At 39.5% G+C, this 17818-nt stretch overlaps 1 protein-coding gene across 1 annotated transcript in view; it reads left to right on the top strand.

Annotated features, from left to right (window-relative positions):
• Positions 1–17187, top strand: part of LOC101838492 (dipeptidase 2-like) — a 120253-nt gene extending 103066 nt beyond the window's left edge. The window contains 2 exon segments of the mRNA XM_013116478.3: positions 15882–16390; positions 16480–17187. Of these exon segments, the coding sequence (XP_012971932.1) occupies positions 15882–16390; positions 16480–17187 (1217 nt within the window).
• The last annotated feature ends 631 nt before the right edge of the window (positions 17188–17818 follow it).

A 17818-nucleotide genomic window follows, 5' to 3' on the forward strand; every position in this document is an offset into this window, starting at 1 on the left:
ACGCCTTTAATCCCAGCACTAGGGAGGCAGAGGCAGGCGGATCTCTGTGAGTTCGAGGCCAGCCTGGTCTACAGAGTGGGTTCCAGGACAATACAGAGAAACCCCGCCCCCAAAAAAGAAAAAAAAAAGTCATGGTTTAGATACTTGCCCATTTGCTAGCCTGTGATAAGGGACCCCTAAGAATTTTCTTTTCAATTAAGAAAACTACACATTTTAAAATATTAAGAAACATTGTGTCAAAAGAAAGGAAAAAAAAAACCCCTCTCTCCAGCTGAACATGCTTTCCTGGCACCTATTATTCCAGCTCCTCTGAGACTTAGGCAGAAAGACGTGAAACTGAAATCTAGTGCAGGCTGTATAGCAAGAGTCTGCCAAACACGATGCTATTAGGCAATTTCAGTATTGACTGAGAACCTGAGCTCTGGAGAAACAAGTGATTAAGCAGAAATTTTAACGCTTAACCTCTTCTCACCCTAACATAAGCTGTGGGTTACAAAGTATGCAGCCATTTTGTCTTGTTGACAAAATTCATCTGGCCATTTAATGTTATTTCTATATTTAAGTTTATTCAGTATGGCGCCCAGGGCCTAAGTCCTGCCATTTTTTTTTTTTTTTGCTTAGCACTTTCTTTAGAAACCATTGTCTTATGTACTTTCCATTTGTACTGTATAGTTTGCCAATTTCATAAGCATGTCCATTTTCTTAATATCTGAAGGAAAATTGTCTGGGTGTGAAATTATTAAAGCATGTCTTCTTCCTTCTTCTCCATCTTCCCACTGGGAACGAATATTGAGGAGGCAGGCAGAGGCCAACATGAGTTTTGGCCCCATGAATGACATACGGTTCTTATCTAGACATTCATGATATTCTGTGTTTTATCTCAGTGATTTCAATGGAGAATGTCATATTGTTATTTCATTTAAATTTTCCCCAGGATAAAGCAAGCGTGTTAAGCCACAGAATATAAATTCCTGTTATCTCTTGCGTCTTTCAAATCACTCTTCTCAGATCCCAGAATGGTGCCTGGCTTTTAAGACTAACCACAGGACGAACAATTTTGATCAACAATAATATAAATACTTTCAACTTTTTAACTTAATAACACAAATAATGTGACACACTCTTCTCTGTACATGTCCACTGGACCCCAGCTTCCTTTCCTCCCAGTACCCTTTCCAGTTCCCAGTATCTCTCTCCAACTTTCAGTTTGTTTTTAAGTTTCTCCACATAAAGAACATGTGAGATTTGTCTTTCTGGGTCTGGCTTAATATGATGATCTCCAATTCAACCTATTTTCCTACAAAAAAATAAGATTTGGTTATTCTTTATAGCTAGTAATGCTTCGTGTTCAATATGTGTGTGTATGTATTTGCATATATATTTGCTTTATTCATGTGTTTCTTGATGAACATCTAGGCTGGTTCCATATCTTAGCTATGTAGCTATGTAGCTATGTAAATAATGCCAAAATAATCATGTATATGTAAGTATATTGTTTATACTAACTTCATTTCCTTTGGATTTATACTCAGAAGATACACACACACACACACACATATAATAATTTTAAATTCTCCTCAATGATATGTATATGTAGGTGTTCTTTTTCAGCATATTCTTGTCACTGCTTTTGGTTTGGTTTGTTGTCTGAAAAGAGACATTCACTTGCTGACTTGCATAGAATGGCATCTCACTGAGGTTTGATTTTCATTTCAGCAATAATTGATACTGCTTGTTTTTCATCTATTTATTTCACATTTATGCCTCTTTTAGGAAGTGTCTGTTCCGATCATTTGCTCACTTCTTACTTGGATTGTTTTATTGTGAGTATTTCGGTTTTCCTTTTTGAATTTACTATTATTTACTATCAGTGGTAACTTCCGTTTTCTTTTTAAAATATTTAGTGTGTGAGTGTCTACATGTGTGTACAAGCATGTAGTGGTGCATGTATGTGTCAGTCAGAGAGCAATTTGCAGAAGTCAGTTCTATCTTCCACCATGTATGTCCCAGGGATTGAACTCAGGTTGTCAGGCTTGGCAGCAAACAGCTTTACCTGCTGAACCATATCACGGTCCCAGGTATATTTCATTCTTATATAATGATATTCTTACAAATAGATGATAAAATATTTTTGCCATGCTGAAAGCTGTCACTTCACTATTTCCTTCATTATTATTTCCTTTAGTGTGTAAAAAATGTTTCAGTATCATGGAAATCCATTTCTTCCCTATGCTTAAGTCTGTTTCAAAAATATCATTGCTAATGCCAATAATCTGATGTTTTCCTAGTAGATTCTGAGTTTCAGGTCTTACATAAAGCTGCTTGATTCACTCTGAATCACTTTTTGCATAGAGAGGGCACCATGTTTTAAGTGTGCACATGGGTATCTTGTTTTCTCCATATCACTTGCTAAGGAGGCAGTCTCCATTTTTGGTACCTTTGTCTGTGTTTTTATCAAGAATCAGATGACTTTGGGTGTGTGGGGTTAATGGTAGACTGACTAGTCTGTTGTAATGGACTGTATGTCTGGTCCCATGCTGACTTTTTTACCATGGTTCTGTACTATGTGTTGAATTCAGGACTTGTGAGAAATGAAGTGTTGGTTTATTTTGCTCTAGACTATTTTAGCAGCTTAAGATTGGTTTTACTTCTATATGAATTTTAGGATTTGTGTGTGTGTGTGTGTGTGTGTGTGTGTGTGTGTGTGTCTTGTGGAGAGTGTCACTTCAATGAGAACTTTATTATATCTTAGACTATTTTAGATAGTCTAGCTATTGAACAATAATTACTTCTTCTAAACCATGAACACAGGAAATCTTTCCTTTCTCAAGTATCTTCAATGCCTTTTTTCTTTGTTTTATACTTTTCACTTCAGAACTCTTTCACTCTCTTTTTTTTTCTTTTTTTTAAATTTATTTTTCAGTTTAAATTTAGATTAGAAACAAGGTTGCTTCACAAGTCAGTTCCAGGTCCCTCTCCCTTTCCCTCCCCTCCTCCCGTGCCCTCCCCCAAACCCCCCCAATATCCTCTCATTTCCCCAGGGAGGGTGAGGCCCTCCATGGGGGTGTCCATAGTCTGTCATTTTATCCAGGGCAGGGCCTAGACCCTCCCTCAAGAATTCAGGGAGAGAGGGCATCTCACATTGTTGGATGGGAGTCCAAAGTCCGTGTGTATACTCTGGATGAGTACTGATCTACTGCCCAAGGCTCAATAGATTACCTAGGCCTCCTCACTGACACCCACATTCAGGGGGTCTTGATCAGTCCCATGATGGATTCCCAGGCTATGCCTGGGATTCAAGAGTTAACCTTTGTCAGGTCAGCTGTTTCTGGGGGTTAAACCAGCCCAGTCTTAATCCCTTTGGTCATCAGTCCTCCCTCTCTGTTACTGGCTTTCTTGAGTTCAGCTCAGTACTTAACCGTGGGAGTCTGCCTCTTCTTCCATCAGCCACTGAATGAAGTTTCTGTTTCCCAGACTCTCTGGCCATGGGATTGTAGGCTGGCACTCCCCAGATCTATGTCTAAAATCCATATATGAGAGAGTACATGCCATGTTTCTCTTTTTGTGACTGCGTTTCCTCACTCAGGATGGTTTTTTTCTAGTGTCATCCATTTGCCTGCAAATCTCAGGATTCCATTGTTTTTTCTGCTGAATAGTACTCCATTGTGTAAATATACCACATTTTCTCTATCCACTCTTCAGTTGAGGGGCATCTAGGTTGCTTCCAAGTTCTGGCTATTACAAATAATGCTGCTATGAACATAGTGGAACAGACATCCTTGTTGTATGAATGGGCATCTTTTGGATATATGCCTAAGAGTGGAGTTGCTGGGTCTTGTGGTAGGTTTATTCCCATTTTTCTGAGGAATCTCCATACTTTCACTCTCTTAACTATATTTATTCTATGTATTTTTCTGTGTGGCTAGGGTGGATGAGATTGATTTCACAATTTTTTTCTTGATAAATTCATTATTTGTGTGTAGAGGAGCTACTGGGCTTTGTAGTTGACTTTGTATCCTGCTATTCTAGTGAATTCATTTATCAGCTCTAGTAATATGCTTTTCCATTATATAATACCACATTACCAGCAACACAAATTATTTAACTTCATCCTTTTCTGTAGGGTTGGGTTTTTTCAGGAAATTTTTCTTCTAGCATATCATTAATTATTTTTTAACATTTCTGAGGGGCTTCCTTGGTCTCATTTTTAGAGCAACCAATATTGTGTGCATATATTCTGAGGTACCTGTCTATCTTTCTCAACCTAGTTGTAGTTTTGTTTTTTGTAATTAATTTTATTTAAATTAAAAACAATCTTATTTTGCATACCAACCTCAATTCCCACTATCTCCTGCCCTCCATCCACTCCTCAGGGAAGGTTAGGTCCCCCATGGGGGATTATCAAAGTCTGTCAAAATATTTGAGGCAGGAACAAGGCCCTCTCCCATGCATCTAGGCTGAGAGAGCATCCCCGCACAGGGAATGGGATCCCAAAGTCCATTCATGCACTAGGGATAAATACTGTTTCCACAGTCAGCAGTCCCATTGAATGCCAAAGCCCCTCAACTGACACCAATGTTCAGGGGGCCTGGTTTGATCTTATGAAGAAGGAGTCTGTGAGCTCCTACTTGCTCTGTTCAGCTGGTTTTTGTGGGTTTCCCCAACATGGTCTTGACCCCGTTGCTCATCACTCCTCTCTCTCTACAACTGGATTCCGGGAGTTCAGCTCAGTCCTTAGCTGTGAATCTGTGTTTCTGCTTTTGTCAGCTACTAGATGAAGGCTCTATGGTGAGTTTTAAGGTAATCATCAATCTTATTATAGGGGAAGGGCATTTAAGGCAGCATCTCCATTATTGCTTATATTCTTAGTTGGGGTCATCCTTGTGGATTCCTGGAAATTTCCCTAATGCCAGGTTTCTCAATAAGGCTGTAACAGCTTCCTCTAGTAAGGTATCTCTTTCCTTGCTCTCCTCTGTTCTTCCCCCAACTCGACCTTCCTGATCCCTCATGTTCTCCCCAGCTCTTTCTCCGAACTCCCTCCCACTCCCTCTGTGATCCCAATTTACTCAGGAGATCTTGTCCTTTTCCCCTTCTCAGAGGGTCCACGAATGTCTCTCTTAGGCTCTTCCTTGTTTCCTAGCTTCTCAGGGGTTGTGGACTGTGGGTTGGTTATCCTTTGCTGTACGTCTAATATAAACTTATTAGTGAGTACATACATGTTTGTCTTTCTGTGTCTGGGCTACCCCACTCAGGATTGTTTCTCTTTTTCCATCCATTTGCCTGCAAATTTCAAGGTTTCCTCATTTTTTCTGCTGAGTAGTACACTATTGTGTAAATGTACCACATTTTCTTTATCCATACTTTGGTTGAGGGGCATCTAGGTTGCTTCCAGGTTCTGGCTATTACATATAATGCTGCTATGAACATAGTTGAGCAGACATCCTTGTTGTATGAATGTACATCCTGTAGGTATATGCCTAAGAGTAGAATTGCTGGGTTTGGGGTAGACTGATTCTGATTTTCCTGAGAAACCAACATACTAATTTCCAAAGTGACTGTACAAGTTTGCACTCCCGCCAGCAGTGGAGGAGTGTTCCCCTTTCTCCACATGCTCTCCAAAATAAACTGTCACTGGTGTTCTTGATTTTAGCCATTCTGACAGGTATAAGATGGTATCTCAGAATTGTTTTGATTTGTATTTCTCTTATGGCAAGGATGCTGAGCAACGTCTTAAGTGCCTTTCAGCCATTTGCAATTCCTCCATTGAGAATTCTCTATTGAGATCTGTACCCATTTCTCTGCCTTTTGGTTAGTTTGGATAAAGGTTTGTCTATCTTGTTGATTTTGTCAAAGAACCAACTCTTTCTTTCATTGATTCTCAGTATTGTTTTCTTTGTTTTTACTTATTGATTTCAACCCTAAATTTGGCATCTACTCCTCCTGGGTGAGTTTGCTTCTTTTTGTTCTAGAGCTTTCAAGTGTTCTTAGGTCTCTAGTGTGACTATTCTCCAGTTTCTTTATGTAGGTACTTGGTGCTATGAACTTTCCTCTTAATACTTCCAAAGTGTCCCATAAGTTTTGATATGTTGTGCCTTCATTTTCACTGAATTTTAGGAAGTCTTTCATTTCTTTATTTCTTCCTTGTCAGGGGTGATGCAATTGAGCACTGTTCAATTCCCATGAGTTTGTAGACTTTCTGCAATTTGTTTTGTTGAATTCTAACTTTAAACCATGGTGATCCAATGAGACACAGGTGGTTATTTTTGGGAACCTGTCTTTGTGGTCTAAAATCTGATCCAGCCTGCTTGTCTGGTTCTACCTGAGAGGCAGAGTATGGATTGAGAAAGAGCAGGTAAAGATGCTAAGAAAAAAAAGAGACAAGGAATAGAGTCAAGAGGGAAATTCAGTGAATACTGAAAGCCCCAAGTTTACTCTTCAACATTCTTAAATACCCCAACTAAAAGAGGACATGGCAGAAGATGTCTATTATCATGTATAAGGATCAAACAAATTTTCTTCCCTTAATCCTCCAAGCATTTGGTAACTACACCTGTTATTAGGCCTTCAGGGTCAAAGTAAACACACCTGAGCCCTATTCTGTTGTATTTAGATAAGACATCTGCTACCAAGACCAAAACATCCTGCAGTAGCCAAGGCACAGATCTTTAGCATGCGTCTTTTTATAGGTGAAATAAGACCACTGATATTAAGAGCTATTAATGACCATTGACTGTTGATTCCTGTTACTTTTAATTTTTTGGTGGTGGTGGTATTGTGTGTGTGTTTCCTTTTGGGGGGGGCTTTTGGTAATGCCTATGTGTTTGTGAGTGTAGTTAACTTCCTTGGGTTAGAGTTTTCATTCCAGGACTTTCTGTAGGTCTCAATTTGTGGATATGTATTGTCTAAATCTGGTTTTGTCATGGAATATCTTGTTTTCTCCATTTATAGTGATTGAAAGCTTTGCTGGGTATAATAGTCTGGGCTGGCATCTGTGCTCTCTTAGTGCCCTGGCCAGCAGGGCACAACAAAGGTCGAGCCCACTGGAACCTGGAATGATGGGACAAGAGGCACAAAGAACGGACAGCAAGACAGACCTTCTGATCAAGCTGCAATATTTTATTCTTCTTAGGCCCATTTTATAGTGGTTTAGTGTAGGAAAACTAGGTAGGGCAGAGTAATCAAAGGAGAGGGGTCATGGTCTAGTAACCAGGCCACTGAAGATTAGCAGCTAACAGGTATTGAAAAGGTTAAAGGGTCACAGAGGGAGGAGTTAAGTGATCTAATTGGGAAATGTTTCCTTTTTGCCATCGGCTATTCCTGTGAGGCCAAGTTCTACTCATTAGGAAGCTGGGGAGAGGGATGAACTAAAAGAAGGCTAGCAATATTTACAAAAGGTTCTAAATAACAATGATCATCTTAGTGTCTGTAAAACATCCAGGACCTTTTGATTTTCAGAATTTGCATTGAGAAGTCAGGAGTAATTCTGATAGGTCTGCCTTTATGTTACTTGGTCTTTTTCCTTTGCAGTTCTCTTCTTTCTTTATTCTGTATGTTTATTGTTTTGATTATTATGTAGCAAGGGGCCCTTTTTTTTTTTGGTCCTATCTATTTGGTGTTCTGTAAGCTTCTTGCACTTTCATTGGCATGTCTTTCTTTAGGTTAGAAAGTTTTCTTCTATGATTTTGCTGAATATTTTTTCTGAACCTTTGAGCTGTGCTTCTTTGCCTTCTTCTATACCTATTATTCTTTGGTTTGGTCTTTCTAGGTGTCCCATATTTCCTGGATATTTTGTGTCAAGGATTTGTTGGACTTAACATTTTCTTTGGTCAATGAATCAATTTCCTGTAGTGTATCTTCAACTCCTGAGATTCTCTCTTCCCTGTCTTGTATTCTGCTGGTTATGCTTGCATCTGTAGTTCCTGATCATTTACCCCAGTTTTCTATTTCCAGTATTCCCTTAGTTTGTGTTTTGTTTGTTGTCACTATTTCAGTTTTCAAGTTTGAATTGTTTCCTTCACCTTTTTATTGTTCTTGGCTTTCCTTGATTTCTTTAAGAGATTTGTTGATTTCTTACATTTTTTATTTGTCTTTTCCTCCATTTCTTGCATTTTTGTTTGTCTTTCCTTCCATTTCTTTAAGGGAGCTTCTCGTTTCCTCTTTAAGCGTCTCTATCATCTTCATAAAGTTATTTTAAGGTCATTTTTTGTGCTTCATCTGTGTTGGAATGTTCAGGTGTTGCAGGTGTGGAACCCCTAGTCTCTGATGGTGTCATCTTACTCTTTATGTTATTGAACATGTTCTTATGCTGTCTTCTACCCATCTCTTCCTCCAGTGGGTGCAGGTGGATCTCTTTTCTTCCAATTGGTATAGATGGAGCCTGTGGTTTAGGTGGTTGATCTTCCTCTCCCAGTGGGAGAGGGGCCAAGGCTCCGATGGTGAGAGATGTAGTGCTGGATGGTTTGGGACTGCCCCCAGGTCTTTGGGAATGTGTTCCCTAATTGTAGTTTTAATCTTTACACTTATGTTCCAAATATGCTTATCTATCTCAACTCTGACTTGTGTTTTCAGTTGTGGTGGTAGCAATAATGTTAGTGTGTGTGTGTGTGTGTGTGTGTGTGTGTGCGCGTGTGTGTGTGTGTGTGCGTGTGTGTGTGTGTGTTTGTGTGTGTGTTTCTCAAAATATTTCTCAGGATTTATTTTTGTATTTCTTTACTTGATGCTCCAACCTACATATTTACCTGCCTAGTTAATTCATCTAGAGCAGTGGCTTTAAGCCTTGCTAATGCTGTGAGCCCTTAATATAGTTCCTCATGCCATGGCGACTCCCAACCATAAAATTATTTTGTGACTACTTCCTAATTGTAGCTACTGCTATTAATCACAATGTGAATATCTAATATGCAGGATATCTGATATTCAGTCCTCTAAAGGGTTCACACCTCACAGGTTGAGATCTAAGGATCTAGACAAATGTGTGAGGAAAATGTAATATTCCACATGCTCCAGGTGCGATTTATAGTCTATACCAGAATCTTGCAGTGTTCTCCATGTCAGTAAACAACAGCCTCTCCTATGTTTCAGACTTCAGCTAGCTTTAGTACAACCTTCTTTCTTCATCTTGCCCTAATCTCCAAGCTAATGCTCTCTCTGGTAAATCCCTACCTCATCTTTGATACATCTGCTTCTTTCCATCTGTTCTGCTCCCAAATAATCACCCCCATCAATACCTCTGGCCTGGAGGTAGGAAGCAGCCAAATGGCCACTCTTGTAGCAGTATAATGAGGATTTTAAATTGTATTGAAATAAAAAACTAGAAGCTCCGTGGCTAAGCACATTGCATACTTTATCTCATTCCGTCCTTGTAGCCCTCTGAGGCAGACAGGACAAACTCACTTGACCCATAACTGAATAGTTTCTTAACATCACAGAATTAATGAACTTTGAAGGTAGGACTCAAATTCAATTTTCTCAGGGTACTTTTAACTTCTGTACTACACTGCCTCTCGTGGCAGCATTCAAACTATAGATGCTGCTAAAGAATATGATATGGAGAAAGCAGCTGTGAGGAGCAAGAGTGAGTCTTTGATAAACAAATGCATTTGAAAAAAAAAATAGTGATAACATAAAGAAAGAACAACTTTCAGTGTTGTGAAATCAGAGAGAGGCTTTTCTCCAGCACGTAACATGAATTGAAGGGATACTGAGCAAAGACCCTAAAACTTTTTATCTGTGACCATAAGTGAATGTCCCAATGAGGAGGATTTCTGTGGACCTGTAATTGCATTGACAACCTTGCATGGGTAAAACGATTCAGTTTGCAAAGAATCAGGTGTAGTGCTTACATGCTTTGAAAACATATTTATCAACCATATTTCTTTTCCAGGAAATATGCTGGTGAAAGGGAAAGAAAGTGTTATATTTATATTTCTGAAATGTGGCAACAAGAAAGGACTAATATAAGGTGATCTTTGCATGTTAATGTCAGGGAGAAAAAAGCTTGGTCTGATGAACTTTTGCCTCATCTTAGCTCAGTGTCCAGTTGATCTGTCTGGAAAAATGAAATTAATGACTCCTTACCAACTATCTTACAATCACAATAAGTAAACAAGAATTATGAAAATTCAGTGATATTGTTATGAGCATATAAATAGATATCAAAGTTGTTTCTGATACATCAAAGAAGAAAATTTATATGTGGATTGTCTACCTTAAAACTTCTAAAGGTAAAAACTGAATTTATTTGTACTTAATGAAGAAAATATTTTAGGTTGAATTACTTATAAATCTAACAATTCATTTCTTCTCAGTAGATATAATCTGTAAAGGGAGGCTTTTCCTTGCTAGCTGCTTTGGTTTATCACCCACCAGTCGCATGGGCTCTGCCGCGTTGTAGTCCCCAAATAACACACAAGATGCTGTATTAATTATGAAGCTGTTGGCCTTGCTTGTTTCTTACTGGCTAGCTCTGACATAAGTAATTACCCCATAATTGTTAATCTAAGTATTTCTCTTACCAGAGAAGTTTCTGGGCTTCCTACCCCATGGCATTACATCTTGACTCACTGTGTTTCTCCTACCCAGAGTCCTCCTGGACTCCTAGTCCCACCTCTCTGCTTCCCTATTGGCCAACAGTGCTTTATTAACATATACACAGGACTTCCCCCATCAATAATCAGTTTGTAGCTTGTCAAATTATGTTTGAAACAAGCTTAAACTATAAAAGATTCTCGCTTTTCACCTTTCCATGCATAAGAGATAGATAGAATTCCAGTTAATACATACAATAGTAATAAAAATTTAACAAATTAATGACATACAATTTCACTATAATATTGTTGATTCCAAGAAAATCACCTCATTAACGAATAGGCACAGATTCCTTTGCGTATAATTAATTATCAAACACTTTTTTCTCAATAGCTAACAGTTAGGTCATATCTAATATGTAGGTGTGGCACTGAATGTACTTTAAAATGAGAGATAGGTTCTACAAAAGTAGTCTTTCATAATGTAAAATCTCATGTCCTAAATATTCCATTGATCTGCAAAGACACAAGACTTAAATGGTCTCTCTCCAAACTATGTTTTTCAGGTGTTCAATTGATGTTTTGGAGAAGTGAGAGGTAGAGTTAATGAGTAGCTTAAGGCATAATGCCTGCTCTGCAGCTGACATGTTTTATAACTTACCTCTGCTGTCTCATTGCTACATACCTGTGCAATTGAGGTAGTTCTCTTAGGAGGAAAAAGTTCCCTTGAAAAACAGATAGTAATAGTAATTTTCACTTGTTTTTGTTGTTGTTTTGTTTTGTTTTGCTCTGTTTTGTTCCAGACATAGTCACTCTATGTAGCATTAGCTGTCCTGTAACTGGCAGAGTAGACCAGAGATAGGCCTGCCTCTGCCTCCTGAGTGCTGGGATTAAAGGTGTGCAACATCATGACCAGCCTTACTTTATAACTATTTCCAAGTTTGGATGGCTGAATGAATCAGAAGTTTATGGCAAATTGTCTCAAATTGTAGGGTTTGTTGATATATTAGCATTATTTCTCTTTAATTCGGGGTAAAACAGTATAACATTGGAGAGAGGGGTAAAGACTATCATCAAACATAAGAACTGTGTCCTCTGGAATAATGCCTATTATGAAATTAATTAGGCAGATGAGCAGTAAAAGCTGACTTGAAGTGATGTCACAAGCCAGGCCTCAGACCATCCTACAGTGAGCCTTGGACCAGGTTAACTCACAGACTCTTCTCAAAGACAAGAGGAACAGATATTTATACTTCCTATAGAGTAGGTCACAGCTGACACTGACCCCAAAGATCAGAGCAGTGATGACTAGGTTTGTTTTTATGTTTCTTTAAAGATTTATTTTTAAATGTTAATTTTTAAATCTTTTTTATTTAATGTAGAAACACTCTTATTTTACATATCAATCCCAGTTCCCTCTCCCTCCCATCATTCCATGCCCTCCACCAATAGCCCAATCCCACCCCCCCAATCCAATCCCCAAGGAGGGTAAGGCCTTCCATGAAAAGCAAATTACCAAATTCACTCTGCACTGCCCACCCCAATTCCCTGTACTCAGATTCCTTCCCTATCTTCCCACTGTTCTGTGCTCCCAAGTCCCAAAAACAAACAAAGTAACACTATGTTCACTTAAGGTTGTCAGTATGTGTATGGGTGTAGAGACACCCAACAAAACAAAGGCAAACTCTCAAGGGTAACATCCCTGAAGAAAACTGTCTCTTCCGGTCCCAATATCCATTAATTGCCAGTATCTTCTCAGGTAAGGGTGGGACATCAAAACACTCTTCTTATCCATGCTTTTTTGTTTAGTTTGAGCTTGCACAGGTCACATGCATATAGTCACGGCCACTAGGGGTTCATGTGTGCAACAGTCCCTTCTTAGAAAACACTGTGTTGCTATAGTCATCTATACCCTGTGGTTCCTATACTCTTTCTGCCCTTTCTCCCAGGGTGATTGCTGGTCCTTGGGTGATAGAGATAGGTACAGACGTCTCATTTAGGAGGAGCGTTCCTGTGCCTCTTATTCTATGCATGTTGACTGATTCTGGGTCTCTGAATTAATAGCCATCTACTACAGAAATAAGCATCTATAGTGCAGGCTTTGAGAGACACACTAATCCATTGGCATGAAGACAGTACTTGGTACAGTATAATACTATGTCCACTTAACAGAGGAATAATATCAAGTTCTCCCCTACAGTCTATGACTGACGTAGTGAGATCCATCTTGTGAAGTTGGTCTTAATTCTAATCAAAATGTGGCAAGTTATTTTCATAACAATTGTATCACTGCTGCATCAGTTGGCATAGCTTGGCAGTCAGTTGTAGTTATAGCTTAGAGTATTCACAAGCCAGATAAGACTGTTGATTGTTCTCCCCCAGAAGTGTGAACCAAAACTTCCAGCATTGTGGAAGTTAGTCAGTAAAAATTAAGCTTTCAGCTTGGTTCCAGCATGATGTCTCCATATATTATGACTCAAGTACCCATGACTTAGAATCACCTGGGAGGAAGAGAGTCACGATGAAGGATCATCTACATCAGGCTGGCCTGTATTTAGGAAATTACCAAGGCTAGAGCAATTAATGTAGGAAGACCCAGCCTGAAAGTGTGTGGTACCATTTCCTGGTTATGAACCCTGGGCTGTATAAGAATACAGCAAGCTAACTAAGTACTAAGCATGTGTGCATTCCTGTCTTTCTGCTCTTATTACAGTAAAATATCTCTGGCTGTTTCAGGCTCCTGCCACTGCACCTTCTCTACTGTGCTGAACTATAAACTAGAACTAGAAACTGAAATAAACTTCTTTCTCTCACAAATCCTTCTTGTTGGAGCATCTTATCACAGAAACAGAAATGAAAGAAGAGAAGATGATTCTAATTACAATGACGTAGTGAGTTATTTTCAGAAAGGATTCATTTGGACCCATCAACCACTGACATTCCCAACAAACTGGGGATATCTGGGCATTGGTCCAAAGGGGAAACTTAGAGATGAACCATAGCATCTACTTATGTAAGTTACTGAATGATGTTGCTAGTGAAGAAGACAAAGTGTAGCAATGGATTGTATATCAGTGGAACTCATATCACATTATAGAAATATGGCAAAACAGTCTGAAATACATTCTGTTGCTTTAACAGATATTTCCGTGCAAGATAGAATTTATAGCAATGTCTTTTCAAAATTGAGGATGGGGAGTCTGTGCCTATATTCTTATATTTTATATTCTGAACTGTAACCTATGTTTATCTCCAAGTAAATTTATTTTCAATGCTATTCTATCCCAACTTCAGCTTAGTGCTGGAAAAATTATTACAAATATAGCCATACTCAAAACTATTTTGATAAAGTTTCATTGTTTTCTCATTACAGATAAAATACAAATACTTTTCCTACAATGACAGAAGAGAACATTTTATTCCTAGTTAACAGGAAAACACATTCTGGAAGAGGAAGGTTACCTTTCGATGGTGGGGAGAGGAAAACTTGTAGAAGTGCAGAAATTCTTAACATAGATACAAATTGAGTGAATTTCAAAATTTCCAATAGACACAATCAGACACATGAGATAGTGAGTTACTTTGCATCAGTGGCTATTTTGAGAAAGTCTGATTAACTGATTTAAACTAAGAGTCTCATTCTTGTACCTGAGATAATTAGAGTTTCTCACAAAAGTGTAACACACCTTTTTAAGGTGGAAGTAGTGGTCAGACAAAATATATATGGCTATAGCATTTAATACGAAGTATAAAATAGAATGGTGGGCTTGGAAATTAACAGGATAAAAATAGAAACAGACCTCAGAATATGATCAGTACACGGGTTATAGACATTCTCTCCAAGACCAAATAAAAAATGACATATACAAAATGACCTAAATTACTTAAATAATAAATAGCGAACAGCCAAATATTTTGACCATTTCTCTAGGAACAAATCTGTAATTGAAACTGAAACATGTCTAATTTAAAGAAAAGTAAAATTGAATGTGATTAAAGGAAGCCATGTTAGGCCGACTTTTGTTTATCTTTAGTCTAAATAACTGCAGCTATGTTATATTGGAGGTAGAAGGGAATTGAGTCAAGGAGTCATAATTAGAATCCAAATACTACAAAGTCAGGCAATTCAAAAATGAATGAAATAATAAACCACTAAACTAGATCTAGAAGACACTTGATATCTGATGCCTGTATCGTACACAAGAAGATGAAAAACTAGCATTCCGAAGCACCACACATCAGATCCACTTTACCATCCTTAGAATAAAATATAATATCTCTCAGCATCTTCAGTTTATGTTTAAAATGAACCAAAGAACCAATCAGGTAAATCAATAAGCATATCTAAAACCAGACATAAAATACATGGCAAAGTAAAAATTAAGACCATTGTACTAAACCATCAATATTACTTGTGTTCTTAGTAATGTTGATGTGCTCCATGTAGCCAAGATTTTATTATAATCAAAGACAGAACTGGAGATAAGAGGACTCAAGTTTAATTCCCAGCATCCATGTTAATTCATAAACATCTATAACTCCTGTTCTAAGGAATCCACCTCCCTCTTCTCAACTCTATGGGTAGATGGCATGTGTGTGATGCACATACATATGTGTGGGAAAATACCCATATGCATAAAAACAAACAAATAAATTGTGTGTATGTGTATATGGTCTGAAAAGGGTACCAAAACCTAATGAGATGCCTTTAATCTAGCAATTCCTTTTTTAGAAATAAATCTTGCTCTCTTACTCTTTTACTCTCATCTTACTCTCCATCTCATCTCCTCCCTTTCTCTCTCTCTCTCTCTCTCTCTCTCTCTCTCTCTCTCTCTCTCTCTCTCTCTCTCTCTCTCTCTCTCTCTCTCTCTCTCTCTCTCTCTCTCTCTCTCTCTCTCTCTCTCTCTCTCTCTCTCTCTCTCTCCTCTGCATGGGGTTGGTTACCTCTTACCCCCCTTTCCCTCCCTGTCTACCAATAAACTCCACATGAGATCATTGAGTCAAGGTTTGTGTCTTGTTACTGGATAAATCTAAACATTTTAACAACATTGGTTCCCTGACCTGGACAGGCTTTCCCTGTGGCTTCGGCAGCCTGCCGACCCAGCAGGTGACCACGCAGGTAACCTGCAACATCGGACCAACAGCCCACTTTTCATCGACTGGAACGCTACATTTTATATCCAACAGCGGCTGCGATTTGAGAGACAGGCCAGCTGCTGGCACTACCCCATTTCCTCCAAGAAGACTGGTGGACACTGAAGAAACTCTGCCCATAAAAGTGGCAACGTTGGCCACTAAGCAACCCTGCCCTTCACCTCAACTGCTTCAAAGGAGTCTTCAGGCTGTGAACAAAAGGACACTGGAATCGACTTTCTCCACGTTGCTCGGGTCAACGCCACAACGACCTGCCTCTTGTTCTGAGGCAATTTTACCTGAATGGGCTACAGGACGCCAACATGAGAAACTTCATCTATGGCCATACCAACCTGAATAGGCTTAGAGATGGCTTCGTGGGAGCCCAGTTCTGGTCCGCTTACTTACTGTGTCAGACCCAGGACCGGGATGCCTTGCACCTCACCCTGGAGCAGATTGACCTCATTCACAGTGTGTGTGCCTCTTATCCTGAGCTGGAGCTTGTGACCTCGGTTAAAGCTCAGAACAGCACCCGGAAGCTGGCCTGCCTCATTGGTGTGGAGGGTGGCTACTCACTAGGTAACAGCCTCTCTGTGCTTCGAAGTTTCTACCAGCTGCGGGTGCGCTACCTGACGCTCACACACACCTGCAACACACTCTGGGCAGAGAGCTCATCTAAGGACGTGCACTCATTCTACAGCAGCGACAAAGGACTGACCAGCTTTGGTGAAGTAAGGACTGAGTGATACCCCGGGCCACACAAACCACACGCACCTTTTCTGAATGATCAATGCACGCATATGCATATCCCTCACCGAAGGTGGTGGCAGAAATGAATCGCTTGGGTACAATGGTTGATTTATCCCATGTCTCGGATGCTACTGTACAGAGGGCCTTGGAAGTGTCCCAGGAACCTGTGATCTTCTCCCACTCAGCTGCCAGGGGTGTGCGCAGAAATGCTCGGAATCTTCCTAATGACATCTTACGGCTTCTGAAGAAGAATGGTGGCATCGTGATGGTGACATTCTCTGCAGGGGTGCTGCAGTGCAACCCGTTAGCCAATGTGTCCACTGTGGCAGGTCACTTTGACCACATCAAGGCAGTCATTGGATCCGAGGTCATCGGGATTGGTGTGGATTACGACGGCACTGCACAGTTCCCTCAGGAGCTAGAGGACATGTCTACATACCCAATGCTCATAGAGGAGCTGCTGAGACGGGGCTGGAGTGAGCAGGAGCTGCAAGGTGTCCTTCGAGGACACCTGCTGCGGGTCTTCGGACAGGTGGAACGGGTACGGGAGAAAAACGGATGGCAAAGTCCCCTGGAGGACATGATTCCAGAGGAGCAGCTGGACAGTGTTTGTCACTTAGTCCTGCCACGTTAGAAACAGTATAAAGAAAAGAACCAATCAGAGCTCACAACACATCATACACTCAAGTTATCATCCAAGGGGTCACACTCAAAATCTTCTCCCCACATAGTCCTAAGCCTCACTGTTGTTGCAGTATATTTAGACCTTATTGTTTGACTTTGATGGTCCATGCAGTCCTCCCAGATATCATTTTGGTACCCTTGAACCCAGCTCCACTTGTGCAGGGGCAAACATTTCCTGAAATAAATGTTTTTAATGTAAATGAAAAAAGAAATAAATCTTAAAGTATATGTTGATACAAGTTTATAGGTAATCTACACAATGAGATTCACTATATAATGTAATAGTCTATATTTATAAGTGGGGATATGAATTCTTTAAATCCTTAAGCATTAGAGGAATGCATGTGTACCTTTGTCAGTATGGAAATATTACAAAATATATTATTAAGATCTTTGAATTTTGATATAGCTTAAATATTTCAAAAGTTCTGCTACATACTACCAAACAACTGGATTTCTGAATTAATCATATGACATTGATGGGCTTCCAAAAAGTGAGGAAAATTCTGGAGTGAGAAGTATCCCAATGAGCTGAAATCTGATCAGTGAACTGTAGGCATACGATTGAGTTGTTATAGTTTGTAACTCCCCCTTAAGCTGGAATCAATCGCCAGGTGAAACTTAACATGTGGCCGGGTGTTTGAGGATCAGTTAGATGATATAAAGAGATTTTTACAAACAACATCAAAACTAAGTGAAAGCAAACACATTGACACTATCCATCC

This window comes from Mesocricetus auratus, unplaced genomic scaffold, assembly GCF_017639785.1.
Source record: "Mesocricetus auratus isolate SY011 unplaced genomic scaffold, BCM_Maur_2.0 Super-Scaffold_100014, whole genome shotgun sequence".
NCBI lineage: Eukaryota > Metazoa > Chordata > Mammalia > Rodentia > Cricetidae > Mesocricetus > Mesocricetus auratus.